Raw genomic sequence first — 17,145 nt, forward strand, 5'->3', positions numbered from 1 at the left:
CGATGGGCGCGCGACAAGTCGCGAAGTCCGACTCTCCGCGACCGGATAACGAGCGAATGTGTTCGCCCCATGTTGGACACCAACGCCTGGTCGTTCGCGCGTATGGTCACGCGAACGGTGGCGCGATCGAACGATCGTGTTCGTCCAAATTCCGGGTAGGCTTCGCGAGACGGTCTCGCAGAAGCACGGATCGGCGCCCGCGCAGAACGTCCGCGCAACTTGCCGAATCCGAGCCTTCTTTTTGCGCCCAAGTAACCCCGCCGTTAGGTGACGTTAGCAGAGCAACACTCGTGCCATCCCTCGCACTACCCTGCAAGCATACCGACTGCGCAGTAAAGCCACGCGGCGAAGCCGGATTACAGGGGACGGGAGCTGTGCGAGAAAACAACATATCAGGGGATGCGTGAGAGTCGCGCATCCCCCCAAGTGACGCTATGTTCCTTTGCGCAGTCCTCCCAAGTACCGTGCATGAAAGGAGAGCCCTCCATGATAACATCCAGAAAACAGTTCCCTATTATGAGGGCCTTCGACACGAAGACGTTGTGTTTGGAACAGCGAGATAAATAGCAGGAATTGATCGTGGTTCGCAATGTTTATTGTAACGGCGCTGTTTAGAAGTAACTAGCCATTAGTAGCAATAATTAGTAAAAAAATTGTGGCAGTGGTTAAGGAAGAACGCCGAGCTAGTTGGTTTGAGTTGTTTGACACGTTTGCAGCACTGAAAAGGAAACAAAGACAAAACAAAATGAACTATAACACAAGACAAGATGCAGACAGAATTGATGATGTTCGTTCAGCGCCCGTCCTGTCTGCTACGTGTTGTACGTTTCTGTTTTTTCATCATGCACATCAAACACCTTTAAAAAACTGGTGTATTTGGATATCTGTAGCATGTACGAAACAGTATATGCATGTGATATTAACGCATGGGCAGCCATTTGCGTTATAAATGTGCTTTTTATCAGAACAACACCATTTCCTTCACGGCTAGTTGGACCACTGGATAACGTATAGCTAGGGAAAAAAGTAGAAATTAGAGTTAGGCGAGCTCTATTTCGTTCAGTGTGGCAAACAACACGACACGGGACAGGTGAAGGGCAAGTAAATTACGCATAACTACCACGAACTCAAAACAAGTTATTCCAGGCAAAAATCTGCGTATATGTACGTTGCAAAAAATGACAGAAAGACTCATTAAAAAACAAACAAACCTAATGCTCACGCAGAGGCCACCAAATAACATGATCGGGTACGCAACGCGCATGTGAACACGAAACATGTCAAATTCCTAGGAGCGAAGGATCATTTCCACCATTGACGTAAAAAATAAATTAAAGCAAGCAACACTTGTGGACGCGCTGCCACTTCCGTTGCTTTCTATAAATCTAAGAAGAGTGTGAGATTATTCTCAAACTTCTCTAGTCTGAGCTATTCCGCAAGACAGCAGCACACAGCAGTCACATTCAGAAAAATACTGGCGGGTTCGGAAAGAACGCTTTAATTAAAAAAAAAATAATTGAGGAGCCATTGCACTCTGTGAAGGTGGATGACCAGCGAAGCTGTAGCACATCACACAGGGTGAGACTAGGGTACATGGTATTTATTTTCATGCTTTGGTAATGGTAGTTGACCATAAGTCTGTGATTACTGGGATATACGCTGACTGGTTCGGTTACAACGTTAGACAGAATCTTGGCCAAGATTAAATATATACACGACCGTCGTTGAGTAGTTGAGTCACTTGGATTGGCGTGGCGCTTGAAACGAGACTCTTCTAGTATAAACTGAGGGAACCATTTCTTCTCTGGTTTTGAAATGTCCACATTAAAGTCTCCAACGATGCGTGGTCATGAACTTTTCGATATCACATTTCGGTGTGACTGGAGATATACACACTGTGGAGATCACAATTCCCTCTTTCATCCACAGACATCCCCACAGTCGGTGGCGTTGTCCTCTTGCGAGTCAAGGGTGTATTATAGTACATACATCTTGTCCTTGGCGTGTATGGCAGTGCCTCCTGCTTGTGGGTCGTGGGTCCATGTGCTGTTCACAAGCGATTCCAGTATAGCAATCGACTTGAAACAATGCATATTTATTTATTTATTTCATTTATCATTATTTATTTTAATTTTTATTAGAGAGACAGTGCTTGAAGCCACCTGCTTTACCTTCGCCGCGGGTCGGCCCGCTATTGCACTATAACCGGGATCGACGCATGCTTACGGTTGTTATCGTTGACGCACGGACACGAAAAATACATGGAACTCAAAGCCATATACAGCCTAGCTGTAAAAAAACAAGAGGGAAATTAAAATGGACACGTCGTGCGGTTCGATGTTGCAGCATATGTCAGACGACAGAGGGAGCCGAAGCGAGTGGCAAGATTGTCCCGACATGCTGCTCCCACGTGACCACCTGCTTCGTCACTACACATACATCTCGTGCATAGGAAATGAAATCTAAACTGATCAGTATAAACGCTACCATAGCAAACTATTTAGGGCTTGATAGTATTCTTTCTAGGGATTAGAGGCGTAGCGCCTTCATTTAACAATGAAACCGACAGCTCGCATATGCTATGTTAATACCATTTGAGAATCTGTCTCCACGTGGGTTCTGTGTTTTCTATACAGTAGTCGTACCCGTACGACTACTGAAAGGGCTTAACTGATTGAAACGCGGTGTGGCAACATTTAGCGCATGAAACAGCAGCAGGTGGAAGGCATAAGTGGGAGTGTAGTTTCAAAGTAGCCGCCGGGGAACGGATAAGATAGAATATTCTCTCGATGGTAGTGACCCCAATTCTAAACCACGCCACCGGCAACAAGGGAGGACAGCCGAGAGAGAGAGAGAGAAGGAGATTCTTGATGATGGGAAGGAAAGGTTGGGGTAAAGTGCAGCGCAGTAACTGTCTCTCAGCAGAGGACACCTCAACCGCGCTGCACAGGGGGTAGGGAATGAAAGTAGGGGGAGAGAGAAAGAAGTGCAGAAGCGGTGACTGGAAGAGAGGGTGACACGGCGCTCGGGAAACCTTGACCGGCCTGCAGCCGCTCGCGCGGGTCCTCTCTCGCCATGCACGCAACGATAAAGGCGCGCGCTTTGCATAATGCATAAGCCCATCGCGCACGGCTGGCGATCGAGAAGGGAGCGCAGATACTGCTGCAGTGCGCGGCGTGAGCCTTCGCTCTGGCTCCAGCTGCAGGCGCGTGTTGCCCAGCGGAGGCGGCCACGTGGTCTCTAAGCGCGTCTGCGAGCTTCACCCGCCGTTAAGCGGTGCAGAGAGCGAGAAGCTGTCGAGAAGGCCTTCTGGTAACGATAAGAAGCCGCGCATGAGCGACACAACCTAAGCCTCAATGTGCAGCTCGCGCGTGGACGGTTAGCGCATCCAGAGACGCTATAGGGACGCGAGGCGAGTTAAACCGCAAAAATGACCAAACCAAGGGGGCGCACCCTTGCGCTCCACTCTATTGGCTTTGCAGCGGAGCTGGCGGAGCCACGACAGCGTTCTGCATTCCGCTGCTGGCATGGGCATTGTACGCACAAACGCTGCTGTGCAGATGTGTGTATTCAACGCCGTGGCGCCTACAGTGATCTGAACGCAAAGGACGGTAACAAACTTCAAGCTGCAAACGCAAATGGCTTGAGGGGACGACTCGCGCTAGATTGTCATAAAATAAAAGCTTTCTTCTCCTTTTACCTCATCTTGTGCACGATTGAGGTTAGAGTCTACCGCACACGTGATTTCGTCTCAGTGTAGGCTCCCTAATTGAGGTTGAACCAGGGACATTGCCAGAGCTCTTTTTCTTTTTCTTTTTTTGGTCGATGAGGGGCGGGGGGGGGGGGGGGGCAGGTCTTTAGCCTTCAGTGGTCCAAAGTATTTCCCCTAATATATATGTATTATTTATTTGTTTATATTTTATTTACTTATATATTACAAAAACCTATACGCTTGGAGATTTAGGAGGCATCAGATTATTCAGTGAGAAGATGGCTTGATAATTCTCCTACGCCAAGTTGTCTCCTACCTATACGTACTTTCTGTAGCTTTAGAAGTATGACCGTAATAACGGCACTACCTTTAATACAGTTGATTTATTTTCTTTTAAAATATGTTGTTTTGGACTGGGTTCCAATATTCGCTTCCCGAGCGCCAAGGTTTCAATTCCCTTTAGGTAAACACAACTCCCAAACACCATGAAATTGAAAGCCTACTCACCCAACTGTAGCTGCTTTTCGGACGTAGAAAACACAATTATAAATGTTGAAAAGCAAAAATAAAACTTTGCTCTTCATTGTACAAGAAAGTTTAAACATTAACGTATATGATTGGATTTTACGCGACAGAACTACAATCTTATTACAACGCACGTCGTTGTGGGGCACTCCGGAATAATTTTGACCATCTGGGGTTCTTTAAAGTGCATTAAATCTAAGTACGTGAGCGTTTTTGCAGCCGCCATGACCGGGGATGAACCCCGGAACTCGAGCTCTGCAGCGTGACCCCATAGCCGCGACTAGCATGCAAGAATGATGGTGTACCAGTAAATGACGATGATATATGGGTTTTTATTGGCGCAAGGTAGCCAGAGACGACAAAAGAGTGCCAATAAAAATGATATGAAGCAGTTTATGAAGTAGTAAATGACAAATGGTAATTGTACCATGACTGTATAGGGGCCTAAAGGTATTTGGTGTAAATGGCGTAAAATATATGGACGCTAAAATAATGACAATGGCACCTGATGTGGTTTATGACGGTGGCACATCCGATATATGAGTTCGGAGGCGAAGGTACCGGTAAATATTGCTGCTTCGTTTCCTTGGCTGCACCAAGCTTTCGTTTACCTTAACTCAAGCACCTATATAATCTTCTGTGGAAGGAAGGAATGATCAGCACTCCATCATCTCGGGTGGACTCCCTTTTAGCTCATGAACAAGTACGATCTTGCTTAGATTCGATCAAGTGGTAAACTACCGTATTGAGAATGACGTGGCCGATGGCTGTACTACTAGCCTTGTTGCATAAGCGGACGCAAAGTCCATGACGTAATACTTCAAAGTGCATCATCAGTTGGGAGCGTGTTGTGTGAAAGCCGAGGCGCATCCAAACTGGGAATATGCGCACCGTGTTGAAGGAAACAGACCAAACAATTAAACCCAATAGGAGACACGGTGAGTAAATTTGGTACCCAACATAAACATGTGTGCTATCAAAGCTGCCTTATAGAGAGCCTGCGAAAAATGTCACTCGTGCGACAGACACTAATCTGGCCTTGAAGTGCTGCTGGTGGTATGAATGCAATAGGATATTTGTCGAGTTGGCGCAATTACGAAGCACATAGATCAGAAGATATGCGTAATTACGGAGCATTTCGCAACGAACAAGCACGGCACCATTTTCTTTATTTGAGCGTTGTGGTATTTCAGTTGCTGGACAAGGAAGAAAAAAAAAAGAATACATATCGGGGCAACTTCTAGCTCTTGTGCTCCATCGATATATGCCCTGACCATTTCTCGTGTTTTTTGGCGTCTTTCTTATTGCATTTTTCTTCCTGCCTGTATGATTCGCGTGATGAAAATTAAGTTTCAGCAGGGGCTTAGCGCATGCATCGCTCGCCCTCGTTTTCGCCCACTGGTTCTGCTCAGTCTCTCGTCGTTTTTAACGCAGCCTCGCGCAGCTGCAGCACCTTGGCCGATTTGGCCGTTGCGCCCGCAGGATACGAACGTGCTCGGCAGTGAAGCGCCTGGAAAGGAAAGGGTTAGCCGGGCTGCTATTACTCTGCACGGTGTCTTAAACCCCCGATGGGGTGTGTGTTTGGGGTGTGTATGCGTATTTATGAGGAAATGAGCAGTTCCATTTTCTTAACGGTCACCTCTATGTAGCCTACTTTCCCCTTTTGTCTTTAGTTCATCAACAAAGTGTGAGCGCATCACTGCCTCTGCGTCACTGCCATTAAGTCTGGGCTTGCTCAATTGTTTGAAGCCTCATTACTGGACAGCCTTGCAATTGCCCATCAGAGGTACGCTGAACGTTGTGACGAGACGGTGTGACCTGCTGCTTTCTATTTCTTTGTGGATCAATGGCTTAAGTGAAACTTGAAACCGGAACAGTGTCACGTTAACCAGTCGTCGCAGTGCACCTATTCTCTTTTACGACACGCCATCGGGCTCACGCTATAGTTTTGAGCTTGATTTTGTTTTGCGTCACAAGCGGTAATAGCCCTTATAGCGTGCCGGGCGTCGTTAATAATTAACGTCGTTGCGTTCCGTACACAGCTATTTCCCGCAGAGGCGCTCGTCGATCGATTATCGCCCAAAATGTCTGCTCGGTGTGCACGAACGTAACAATCAATGTCTAAACAGAAGAACCAACGATAAAAAATGAGAGCGCCAGCCTTCGCTATGAACAAACTTTCTGGAAACACTATTTTCAGGCATAACAAGAAACGCCGAATCGAGTCGCCATAAGTTGCAACGAAAAATGAATAAATAGACTGCTTTCGCCGGCAGTCTAATAGTTCAAACGCCCCGTCGTTTCTGTATGAAGCTAACGCACAGTTGTAACACAACAAACACGTTATGACGCATATAATAGGCGAACCAGGGTGGCGGCCAGTTTGTTGCGGGCAGCCTCGAAAAACTTGGAGAGGAAAAAATTCGAGAAAAAAAGAAGGATTGGGTTGCTGCAATGCAAGGTGTTTCAGGAGAGCCAGTATTGCTAAGTAACGAAAATAGTAACAGAAGAAAAGTCAGCTAAGCATTATTTTTGTAAGTGACTGAGTTATTAACGTGTCTTTCTGTGGCGCCATTTCGAAGAAAGGAAGGGATACATTTGAATCGCATTTAATTGGTTGGTTCTGGCGTTGATCGGAAAACTGTTTATTTCCTGCTTATCAAAAGAATCGTCGCTTCCTCCTCATATAGCCGTAACGCGTTAAGAATTGCTCAAAGTTATCCTGCCTATATTCAGGTATGACTGGAGGCACATGGAAACCAAGCAAACCCCCGAAGAGGTCTTCGTGTCAAGGCAAGGTGTCTGCAAGGACTACTGCCTTTTGTTCAGCGAAATGTGCAGGTGGGTGACGGCTTTTAATAACATCGTGTTTGTTCGATAAATACGATAAATATATTATATACACTTCATGAACTACATCAGGAAGCGTTGTGCTTTGCTTGTTGTTTCATTAATGCGACATATCGACTTCTACATGTCGATACGCGTGCCACACGACAGGAGAAAGAGGGCAAAGCTTTAATAATCTCAGATTACCGATGGCTGTCTGAGAAGAACCCCTCAGTCCAGGGGAAGGGGAGGGAAGGGCGAAGGAGGGAGGATGAGGTGTTCTGTAAGCGTCCACCTAGTGGACATGCCCATTCCGTCTGCTGCTAAAATGCTGATTGGCTGGGGACGCTTGTCTTATTCTGACGGGTATCCCAGCCCCCGCTAATGAGCACTTCAGCAGCAGACGAAATGGGCATGTCCACTAGCTGGACGCTTACAGAACACCTCCCCAAGTTCCCTCTCTGTCTTCATGTGGCGCCTTGGCGTTCTCGAAAACCAAAATGTCACCGACAACAGGTGGAGAAAGAGATGTGTACGTTCCCGACGAAGGCTACGTGAAGCGGTGTGCCGTGCACATGTGTGGGGAATCAGTGCAGGTCGCGTGAAGGAGGAGACGCACTCGTTCTGCACGTAAACCAAACTAGCCTTTAATTCATAACGACTTTTATTTTTTGCGAAGTGCAGGGCAAGTCAAACTGACTTTGGCTTGGTTCATTGGCAGGTTAAGGTGTGTATTGTAGGCGGCGTTAGCATGGCAGTCTGGGCCGGTAATTGCTCCATGTGTTCGTTTCTTTCGCTGTTCACGAATCTGCTGCCACATGTCTATGAGTTCAGTGTCACGTAGTGCAAAGAAGTAGAAAGCATGAAATATTACGATCTAGCCTCGGCTCTTCGGGGAACATTATCTTCTACCCACACGAGTCTGGACATTCTTTCGGTTGCTTTGGACCAAGCCACATGAGCCGTGTGCGTCAAAGGGCTTAACTGATTGAAACCCACCCTAACTATAGTATAAGAAAATGATCGGCTCCAGCGCGGGCTCTCAGAAATGGGCGACACACCTCGCCATTGTGCACAGAATGTTAAGAAATTGGCGACGCGACAAAACTTAATTTGGCACTGCCGGCGCTTCAGTATCGAAAGGAAGACTCTACTTGACAACCTGCGAACGAGAGGTTCTGCCGGACTCTATAGTCGAGTAGTGAACTGGTACACATGCTTCTGTAGATTCTCGATCTTCGTAAAGGCCTTCCCTCTATTGGATGACCTGCACAGCAGGGACAGCACCTAGGCATGTTGTCTGAGCAGGTGCTGTCTTGCCCCTCCATCTTCTTGCATATGCAGGCCTAAAAACTTTATTCCGATGTTGAGTAAGTACTGGCACACCTTTGTTTGTTTATATGACGGGTGACGGCCGTAATTTACGATTGAAAAGAAGCAGGAGCTCGGGTCGTACTTGAGCAAATTTGAGTACTGTCACCAGTTGTATATTGAATGAAAATATGGTTCCACGTGACCGCATCCTGCACATGTGCAGGGTATACTTGCTGCTCCTAAAGATACCTTTCGCGGAATTTACGCATCGGTTGTGGTGATATAACAAATAACCTTCACCGCGCGGACGTGCGCCGATCCCTTCGTGCTCGGTTTGTGGACAATAGGGGAATGCTTGACCACTTGCTTTCACAATGCCCAACTTTTAGGAACTGTCCCTCTGTACTGGTGAGCGAATTCCACACTGCAAAAATGTTTGCACTCTTAAGCGTGTTTTCTTGTCGCACTGCCTCTTCAAGGGAGATAATTTCACAGGGAGAGATATGGAAGTGTCCTGTCTGATATTTCTGTACGCCCGACGCTGTCAGAATGATTACATAGTTTTCAATTACGTCTTTTGTCATCGCACGGCTAGTTAGAGCTTAGTTGTCGTCTTCTATACATTTTTAAGGGCCTAACGGTAACGGTGTTACTAGTGCGACAACACCCTTAACGATGTAAACATTTTTACAGTGTAGTAAAAATCTTTCTTGGCCTTCGCTGAATGACACCTTTTCGTTCTCTGAAATGTTGAGCTTCAACTCGATGCGAGGCTCACAAAGCTGGGCTCGAGTTTTTGTTAACTTCCCCACGGCACTCTCGTCTGTACTGCTATACACTGCGTATGATGTGATGTGTCGTTGAGTTGTTGCCTCCCTATTTCCCTTTGTTCTTGCCCTTTTCAAACGGGTGGTCGTGGTTTCGTTTTAGAGCGCAGCTCTTTGGCGTCCGTTCCTGGGTTTCGCGTCGTCGTCGGCGTTGTCGTCGGCCTCGTAACCAGCTCCGCCCCCCTTTCATCCCCCCAGCGCTAGCAGCGACCGACTGATACCGCTGGATGCCGCTGACGCCGCTAGAGAGTCAAGATAACGTGACTGCATAGAACACCGTCGCCGCCATGCAGAAAGAGGAGGAAAGGGTCCCCCCCCTGTTTTTGTGTGGTGGATAGGGTGCTCTTCAGTTGCCGACGCGCCGGTTATTTCACGTAGGCCCCGGCACGTCGACGAATACGTGACCACCTTCCCACGGCTAGACCTGGTTCTTAGCGCTGCGGAAGCGAGGGTATCATATTGTTTGTGTCGGCATCGGCGGCGTTGTCCCTGAAACCAACTCCGCAGCTGGGGTTGACTCACTATCGGCGTCAGCGGCATCAGTCAGTCGCTGCTATCTCTTCCCTCCTCCCTTTATCGTGTTGTCCGCTTGCTGCGCGCGCTTCTGCCCCCATCGTTTGCCGCTGGGTGTACACGCCGCCCCCCTCCCTCCTCTTCCTGCGAGTCTCCGGTTGTCAAAGCGCCGGCTCGAACTTAATTCCTTTCTTCGACTTCACATTCTACCACGGAAAAGCCAATCCGGACAGAAAGCTAGCCGATGAATTTCGTCGGTTGCAGTCCCACAAACTTGAACACCATCACCGCCAAGTGCCTCGCCATGACTGAACAGCCGCACTACTTGTTGATCTCCGCTCTTAACGTACGCTCCCTTGCCTCACATGCCAAGGACGTACACCACGATCACATTCTGCGCCATTCCTCTGTACTTTGCTTTGCTGAAACCTGGATGGATCCCGAAGAGCCTCTCGAAATCATAGATTTCCTATACTGCTGTGGTGCTCGCAGAGACCACAACAGAGCGGCGGGAGTCGCTATCTACTTGCGCACAGGTCTCTCTGCAATACCAGTCGAAATGTTTGGCACGTCACATGAAGTTGGCGAACTGTGCGCCGCAAAGTTGCCCAACGGCTTGCTGGTAGTAGCTGCCTACTTCGCCCCTACCGCACTCACGAAAGACGTCGTGCACTTCCTGCAACTCGCATTAACCGTCCATCGATCCACACCGATGTTAGTAGTGGGGGACTTTAATGTTGACATAAAGACAAACAGCAATTTCCTAACACTTATGCGGGAGAACATCCCGTTCCTCTCGCTCGTAACGCGTCCCACGGCTGTGACAACCTCGCGAGGCACTTGTATAGATCTCGTCTTTGAGAATCAAGCATTGGTGTACCAAGTCGAACATATATCAGTCTATTTCTCCGACCACAAAGCTTCCTTCATGACTGTCAAGAACTGTTAGTGGAGTCTTTGTTAAAGGAATACGTGTGAAAAATAAAAAAAAAATTCTGTGATAGCGCATACATGTGTTGCTCGATTTCTTTGCCTCAATCTATCGAAAAGGTGAAACAGCTTATTTGCTGCGCTCAAATTTCGCATTAGGAAGTAACGTAATCGTCGGTAATGTTTTAAGGAGACAATTGCCAGCCTGCTTTTCCGTCTCTCTGTGCATGTGTGGTGTTTGTGCATGCTTACACGATCAGTATAGTATTGTGAACAGATATACGGTGTATTATCTGTCCGACATACTTATTCCGGGGCTTGGTATATGCAAAATGTGACAAGGTATGAATGACTGAATTAGTGAGTAGACCATTTATCTGCAAGAATTTCTCATTAGTCTAAGTAGGGAAATGGGCGACAGAAGTATGAAACGACAAATAAATAAATAAATAAATAAATAAATAAATAAATAAATAAATAAATAAATAAATAAATAAATATGTGGTAAGACCGATCTGAGGTTTGCCACTTAGTGAGTGTGGACACTTTGATAGCTGACGTCATTTGATGAAGAAGTGGTTTACGTAATTGAACATTTTGTGGTAGCAATCAATAGATGCTAGTCATCTTATTATGGCACCATGAATTATGTTTTAGAACGCTTTCTTTACATAAAACTGCTACAACAACTTTTAGCTGCAAGTTGTCTCTTTTATTTGTTACGTCTTGCTGAAGTTTTAAAAACGCGTCCTGGCCAATATATGTATAGCGTATACTATTTTATTGAAACGTAAGTATTGTATTTATTCGAAGTGATTCGTAAGTCTATTGACGATAATCTGCTTCATTATTTCTCCCACACAAGAAGTTAAAGGTATGCTTTTCGTGATTAACGTGATAGTGGCCTCTTCCCGTTTCACTGATAGTGTGCCGTTGTCGCATACCTCGCTGATTCACTGTAATAGGTATCCTTAGTCACTGTTGGTGAGCTTACACAGCTGAACTTCGGTCATGTGCTCCAGATCATGTGATTTGCTTTAACATATGTAATCGTCCCTTTCACTTCCATAATGTCATTATACTTCCGTGAGGTATGATTTATGTGCAGGGGAGCCCGTGTAATATGTGCACAGGGGCTGGTATGTTGTGACTATGTACGTGTTTTTCAGTTCATTTATGAGTTGGCCCTCAGTTTCAGACTTACTAATAAGCTTAGTGAGTGTTTGCTGGATTGGGTTTACGTAGTTCGATGACGATTTATTAGCCTTCTTATTATGCGATAAGTGATGCCAATATGGTATGGGATGTTACGCATGTTGTGTTCCACTTCTCTCCCACGAGGTGATAGCATTCAACTATTCTTTAAGAATGTGTTTGACGCGATTTTTGAGTCCCCTCTTGCAGCTGCTTGTTTTCAATATTTTATTCAACGCATGCGTGGCTTCACAACTGAGGTGCAAGAGGTGCTTATTTGTCTAGAGCGATTTGTGGTTTCTACTATTTCTTGCGCATGTGCCTGTGTCCTTGCTCATACCGTCTCAAACCATGTTTACACGGTCATTTCGTCCGTGGGGTCATTGCTTTACCTGCGGAATATTTCCTAATGGCCCCTCTCTATTCGTTCTGCTGCGATGTCTTTTGTGCGTGTGTGCAATGTACTTGTATAGGGTGCGGTCAGTTGGCACGTCGTGAGTAATGTAACTTGTGCTCTACCTTTTCTAAGTTCCAGTAAGTTGACATGTTATCAGTGAGGTTATGAATTGATTCACAGTGGTGCCGTTCTTATCTTTTGTGCAGCTGATTGCTTTAGAGACTGTTAATATTGTAATCTCATAAGTTCCATGTAGCATTGAAGTCACGTTCTATCAAATGAGCAAAGTATGCCTTCAATCGCAGCACCACTACATCAATAAAAAAAACAACCTTGCGTTTTCTTGAGTGTGCTGCTTAATTTGTTCTTGTCGTTAGGGTGTAACTTTCAGTGCTGCATGGTGGTTCAAGTGGTTGTCTCTCCACTAAGTCTCTCCAGACAAATGTGGTGTGGGTTGTTCGTGACCCACGTACCCCGTAGCCTGTGAGCGAAATTAGTTGGTGGACCTCCTGTAGGTATAAAATGTCAGGTATTTCTTCTCTGTCACCACGTACTTTAAGAATAGCAGCGTACGATGGTTGGCCATTGTCTTGCAGTTGAATTGCTATACGTTGCCTGTTTATTAGCCATTGCAGGTACTTTGGTCTTATGCACAGACTGTTTGTTGTACGACTGAGTGGTTTGTGAGGAAAGTGATCTTCTTTGCAGGTTTGTTTTATTTCTAATGCGTAAGGGTAAACTACGGGAGTCTTGTTACATTTCTATTATCTCTTGTTTTATATGCCTAATGAATTGCGTCAGTAATTGTATGTTGGCTGATGTTGCGTCATCCTCTTCATCGTACATCATCATCAGCCATCATGGCACCGTGCCTCGTGTCGAACTCGTGTCGAACTCGTGTCGAACTCGTGTCGAACTCGTGTCGAACTCGTGTCGAACTAGTGTCGAACTCGTGTCGAACTCGTGTCGCTTATTCGTCTTCTCATGGACGTACTCTTAGCTCTCTGTCGCTACCAGCTCCCTTATTTATCTCTTCGCCAACAGGACATTCACCATCTTGACACACTCATAGGCAAAGCAACAAAATTGCTTTGTTCCTCTCTATCAGTGTCAGTAACGACCACCTAGCTGAGCTGGGCGTACACGACAGTACAGAAGAGATCATCCTGACTGATGCATCACAACCAGAAACTTCGTTTGAGCACCACCGCTAAGGGGTGCCACATTCTGACCAATGTCAGCTTCTCTGTCTCAAAGTCCCCCTCCATGAGCGCCACCATACTTTCGTCATCCTGCGGGGCACTTCTACTAATCGCGCCATTACCTCGCAACATAAACACGTGAATACACACAACGCCGCGCGGCTCGGATCGGATATATTAAGCATTTCATCCACACTCATCCAAATAACGACTTCTATTACACAGACATTAACGTCTCCTCACTCGGCTCTGCCATTGTGGTTCTTCCGAACCGTTATGCCATCCTTCAGAGAGAAGTCCTCTCGGTTACAGGTCCTATACTTGCTTAACTACATGCGATAGTAGCTGCTTGCCGCTATCTTCTCCCTGTCACCTGTTCACCTGCCCATCATATTCACAGATTGTATGGTCACCTGTCATCTCCTCTTACGCGGGGAACTTCCTACACTCTTAGACAAAGGTACACCCTTTGGGGTGTATATCGGCCACACAACAATAATCGTCATCTGCCTTGCTTGCGTTTTCTTTCTTGAAAGCGCCGCGCCCGCTACTTTCCTGTCGGGAATATTATGTCATGTTGGTAACGCGCATGCCGTTCGTTACTGGGTAGTACCGGGCTCGCCGCGTTAAAGAAAGGAAATGCGGACAAGACAGATGACGATTATTGTTGGGGGGCAAAAGGGTGTACTTTTGCTTAAGAGTGTACTCCTCTTACACATATTCTCCAAGTTAATTTTCTTACACCTGTTGAGATCGTGTGGGTAGCTGGCCATTCAGGACTGTCGGGAAATGAATGGACTAATCGAATGGACTCGCCCGTGACACCCTTTGCCTAATTCCTGACTTCCCTGGGCCAAGATAACATGATTCCCGACCTCCTGCAATTTTCCTCCAAATCTATCGACTTGGCCGCCGCGCGTTCCCGCCTTTGCTACACGGTCTACCCCGCGCGCACGCCGTTTTTATCCGACAAGCTCAGGCGCCTTATTTCTCCCGCACGTCTACGCCTCCTTCGCGCATTCGCTCAGGAACAACCTCCTCCGCGATGTCACAGGTGTGGCGGGCATCCCAGTGGCTCTCACATACTGTGGCCCTGCCCTCCTCCTCACCCTTCCCCTCCAACATCCGCCAACTTATCCCCTACGCCTGCTTGGTTGACTGTCGCAGCCTCACTGCGGGCTCAGCCAGCACTACCTGAGAGCTTTCATCGCTGAAGCAACGAAAGGCGCGCCCAGCGGCACCCTGGACTGAGGGACCCTCTCCACAACTGCTGCTCTTATCCTTTTTTGAATAAAGTGTTTCATCATCGTCGTCGCCCATTTGAATCGTGTTATCTGAATCTGTAGCCGAGTCATGGCTGGCATCTGTTCACGTTTTCAGTTTGTGCGGGATGCGTTTTCAGTGACGTCTTTGCATGCGAGTCTTGTTTGTCCAGGTTTTCTTCTTGTTGTTGTTTCTTTGCTTTAGCGACCATGATACTCTTCCTTTTGTTGCGGTGCAGTTGCCCAGGAAGTATGGTCCTATTCGCTCTCAGAAAAGTGCGAAATATTCACCAAATTTGCACTGGGTGGTGTTTGGGCATGCTGGAAGCGTACCGATGTGTTGGTGGCCAGTTCACTGCCATAATTTATCATATTTGTGTAATTTATTATAGAGCGATGCCAAAGAATGTCGCATCGATGCAGGAGAGAAGACATGCTCCCGTTCCACCTAAAACGTGAATCACGTAGAGGAGGGGGGCTAGCTAAATCACGGAGTTCGTAAGCAACATTTGTAGCTGTGGTCACGCGATATGGCTAGCTGCTCGCGTGCAAGCCAGCGTTTGCTTGCGTGCGTGAATGTGTTTCGACATTACGCGATCTCGGAACACATGGGAAATCACAACGTGTGCGCAATGCAGCCGACGGTTGGGTCGAAGGAGCCTCAGGCTCTGTGAACTACCTCTTGCTCAAGCGACCGCATTAAAAAAATTGCCATTTCTTTTGTGCAGGCTAGCAGGTATTAGAGAAAAGACTCTGCAAGGCTTCGCCAAGGGTTTCGACTACCGTCCTGGTCACCAGTTTCATCCGGGCCAAGACGTCACCCACGCCTGGAACGCGGTCTTCATCCTAGGTGCATGGAGGCTTATCGACAACACTTGGGGCACAGGTTGGTATTTGATTCAGGACGCGACACCAACCGTACGCTGGCTTTCGACAATGTAAAGAGCGGGAGTTACACGAAGCACTTTTATGTGCAGTATAGGTTGGCGAGCGCTTGTAGGCAGTCTGACATTGCTTTTAAATGGTGACGTAGCCGCATTACTATTGCAGACGCCAGCCGCTGTTTTGTATACACCCTCTAACGTTTAACGCTCTCTAGAGTCCTTAATGGTGCCATTTTGATAAGAAACCTAATGAAAGTATATCCGTAACGACCTCTATCTCAAGGAGACCATCACGACACAGAAATAAAGGAAAGCTGGTCGACAGCAATTCGATAGCACCGCGGTCAGGTGGTTACCAGCGCACGTCACCAACCCCACCGACGGCGGCTTTCTAACTTGAACACCCCTCTGGGCGAGAAATGACCCGCCGCGCATAGTCGGAGACCCCCTCTTCGAGTTCGGACCTCCTGGTGCGAAATACGCGAGAACGCTCAGTCACATATAACGATATCACCAAGCACTACCAGTTAGGCAGGCGGATATTGCCCGCACCTCACCCCAAACTGAAACGTCGCCAGGCAGTCATCTGGCGACAACTGCAGACACACAAGTTGCCCAGTCCGGTGCGATTGCGGCACATTTTCCCCGCGTAACACCTGAGTGCTATTTGCGAGTTATGTCAGGCATCTAAAGCGACGCTCTCGCACATGTTGTGGCAGTGTCCTGTTACATCAGCTAAAATGGCAGTAGCTTCGGAGGCTCTTGCATGGGAGTGGGCCGCCGCTCTGCGCAGCTCCAACCTCTAGACGCAAGAGTGGGCAGCCCAGCGGGCCCAAGAGGCGGCGACGAGGCTAGGCCTCGAAGTCTCCTCATGGGAGACCCGAGCTCGCGTTGTTAAACTTTGCCGGATTTTCTATAAAATTGTTTCCATGCATTGTAAATGGTTGCAACAGCATGCGCGAACTTTAATACTGGGGCTGTCACACGGTAATCAAGCAATTTTGTATATTGCGCTTATGATACACTACATTGTACAATGTGATTCTGTGAGCTGCCGTCCAATGATAGCAGTGTGCTGGAGGCTCGCTATAAACGTGACCAACTCTTACGGTACAACCGCAGATTCTAAAATCGGGAACACACGCCAGCGAAAATACGGCTTCAGTGCAATTTACTGGATTTATATGTGACTTGGCCTCAATAACTGATTAAGACGCTCCCATAGCACTTAAAGAACCCAAAAGCGGTGCTATGGGCTGGAAAGCCGAAGCGAAAAAGGATGGAATAGGATAAATTTACGACAAGGCGACAAATGAGCAAATAAAATATTTGGTGATTCCATTCAGTTCTCGTATTGAATGGCTGCCTGAAATTTTGATGTTTCTTCTAGCAGCTTTGCAATAATCCTTAGTGATAACTTGGTTAGTTGCCAAGTACGCTTGAAGCCAAACAGATTGCAGCACCTAGCTAGTTCCCACATTGGTTGGCTAAATATAATTATGAACTGAACAAATGTAATAATTTGACTATTCGATATGGTAACCTAGATGTTGGAA

At 47.1% G+C, this 17,145-nt stretch overlaps 1 protein-coding gene across 1 annotated transcript in view; it reads left to right on the forward strand.

The window, feature by feature from the left end:
- The window catches only part of LOC126537538 (hillarin-like), a 50,538-nt gene that overhangs the window by 25,748 nt on the left and 7,645 nt on the right, over positions 1–17,145 (forward strand). The window contains exons 3-4 of the mRNA XM_050184633.2: positions 6,974–7,078; positions 15,434–15,591. Coding sequence (XP_050040590.2) covers positions 6,974–7,078; positions 15,434–15,591 — 263 coding nt within the window. The remainder of the gene's footprint in view (positions 1–6,973; positions 7,079–15,433; positions 15,592–17,145) is intronic.

Source organism: Dermacentor andersoni, chromosome 4, assembly GCF_023375885.2.
Source record: "Dermacentor andersoni chromosome 4, qqDerAnde1_hic_scaffold, whole genome shotgun sequence".
Lineage (NCBI taxonomy): Eukaryota > Metazoa > Arthropoda > Arachnida > Ixodida > Ixodidae > Dermacentor > Dermacentor andersoni.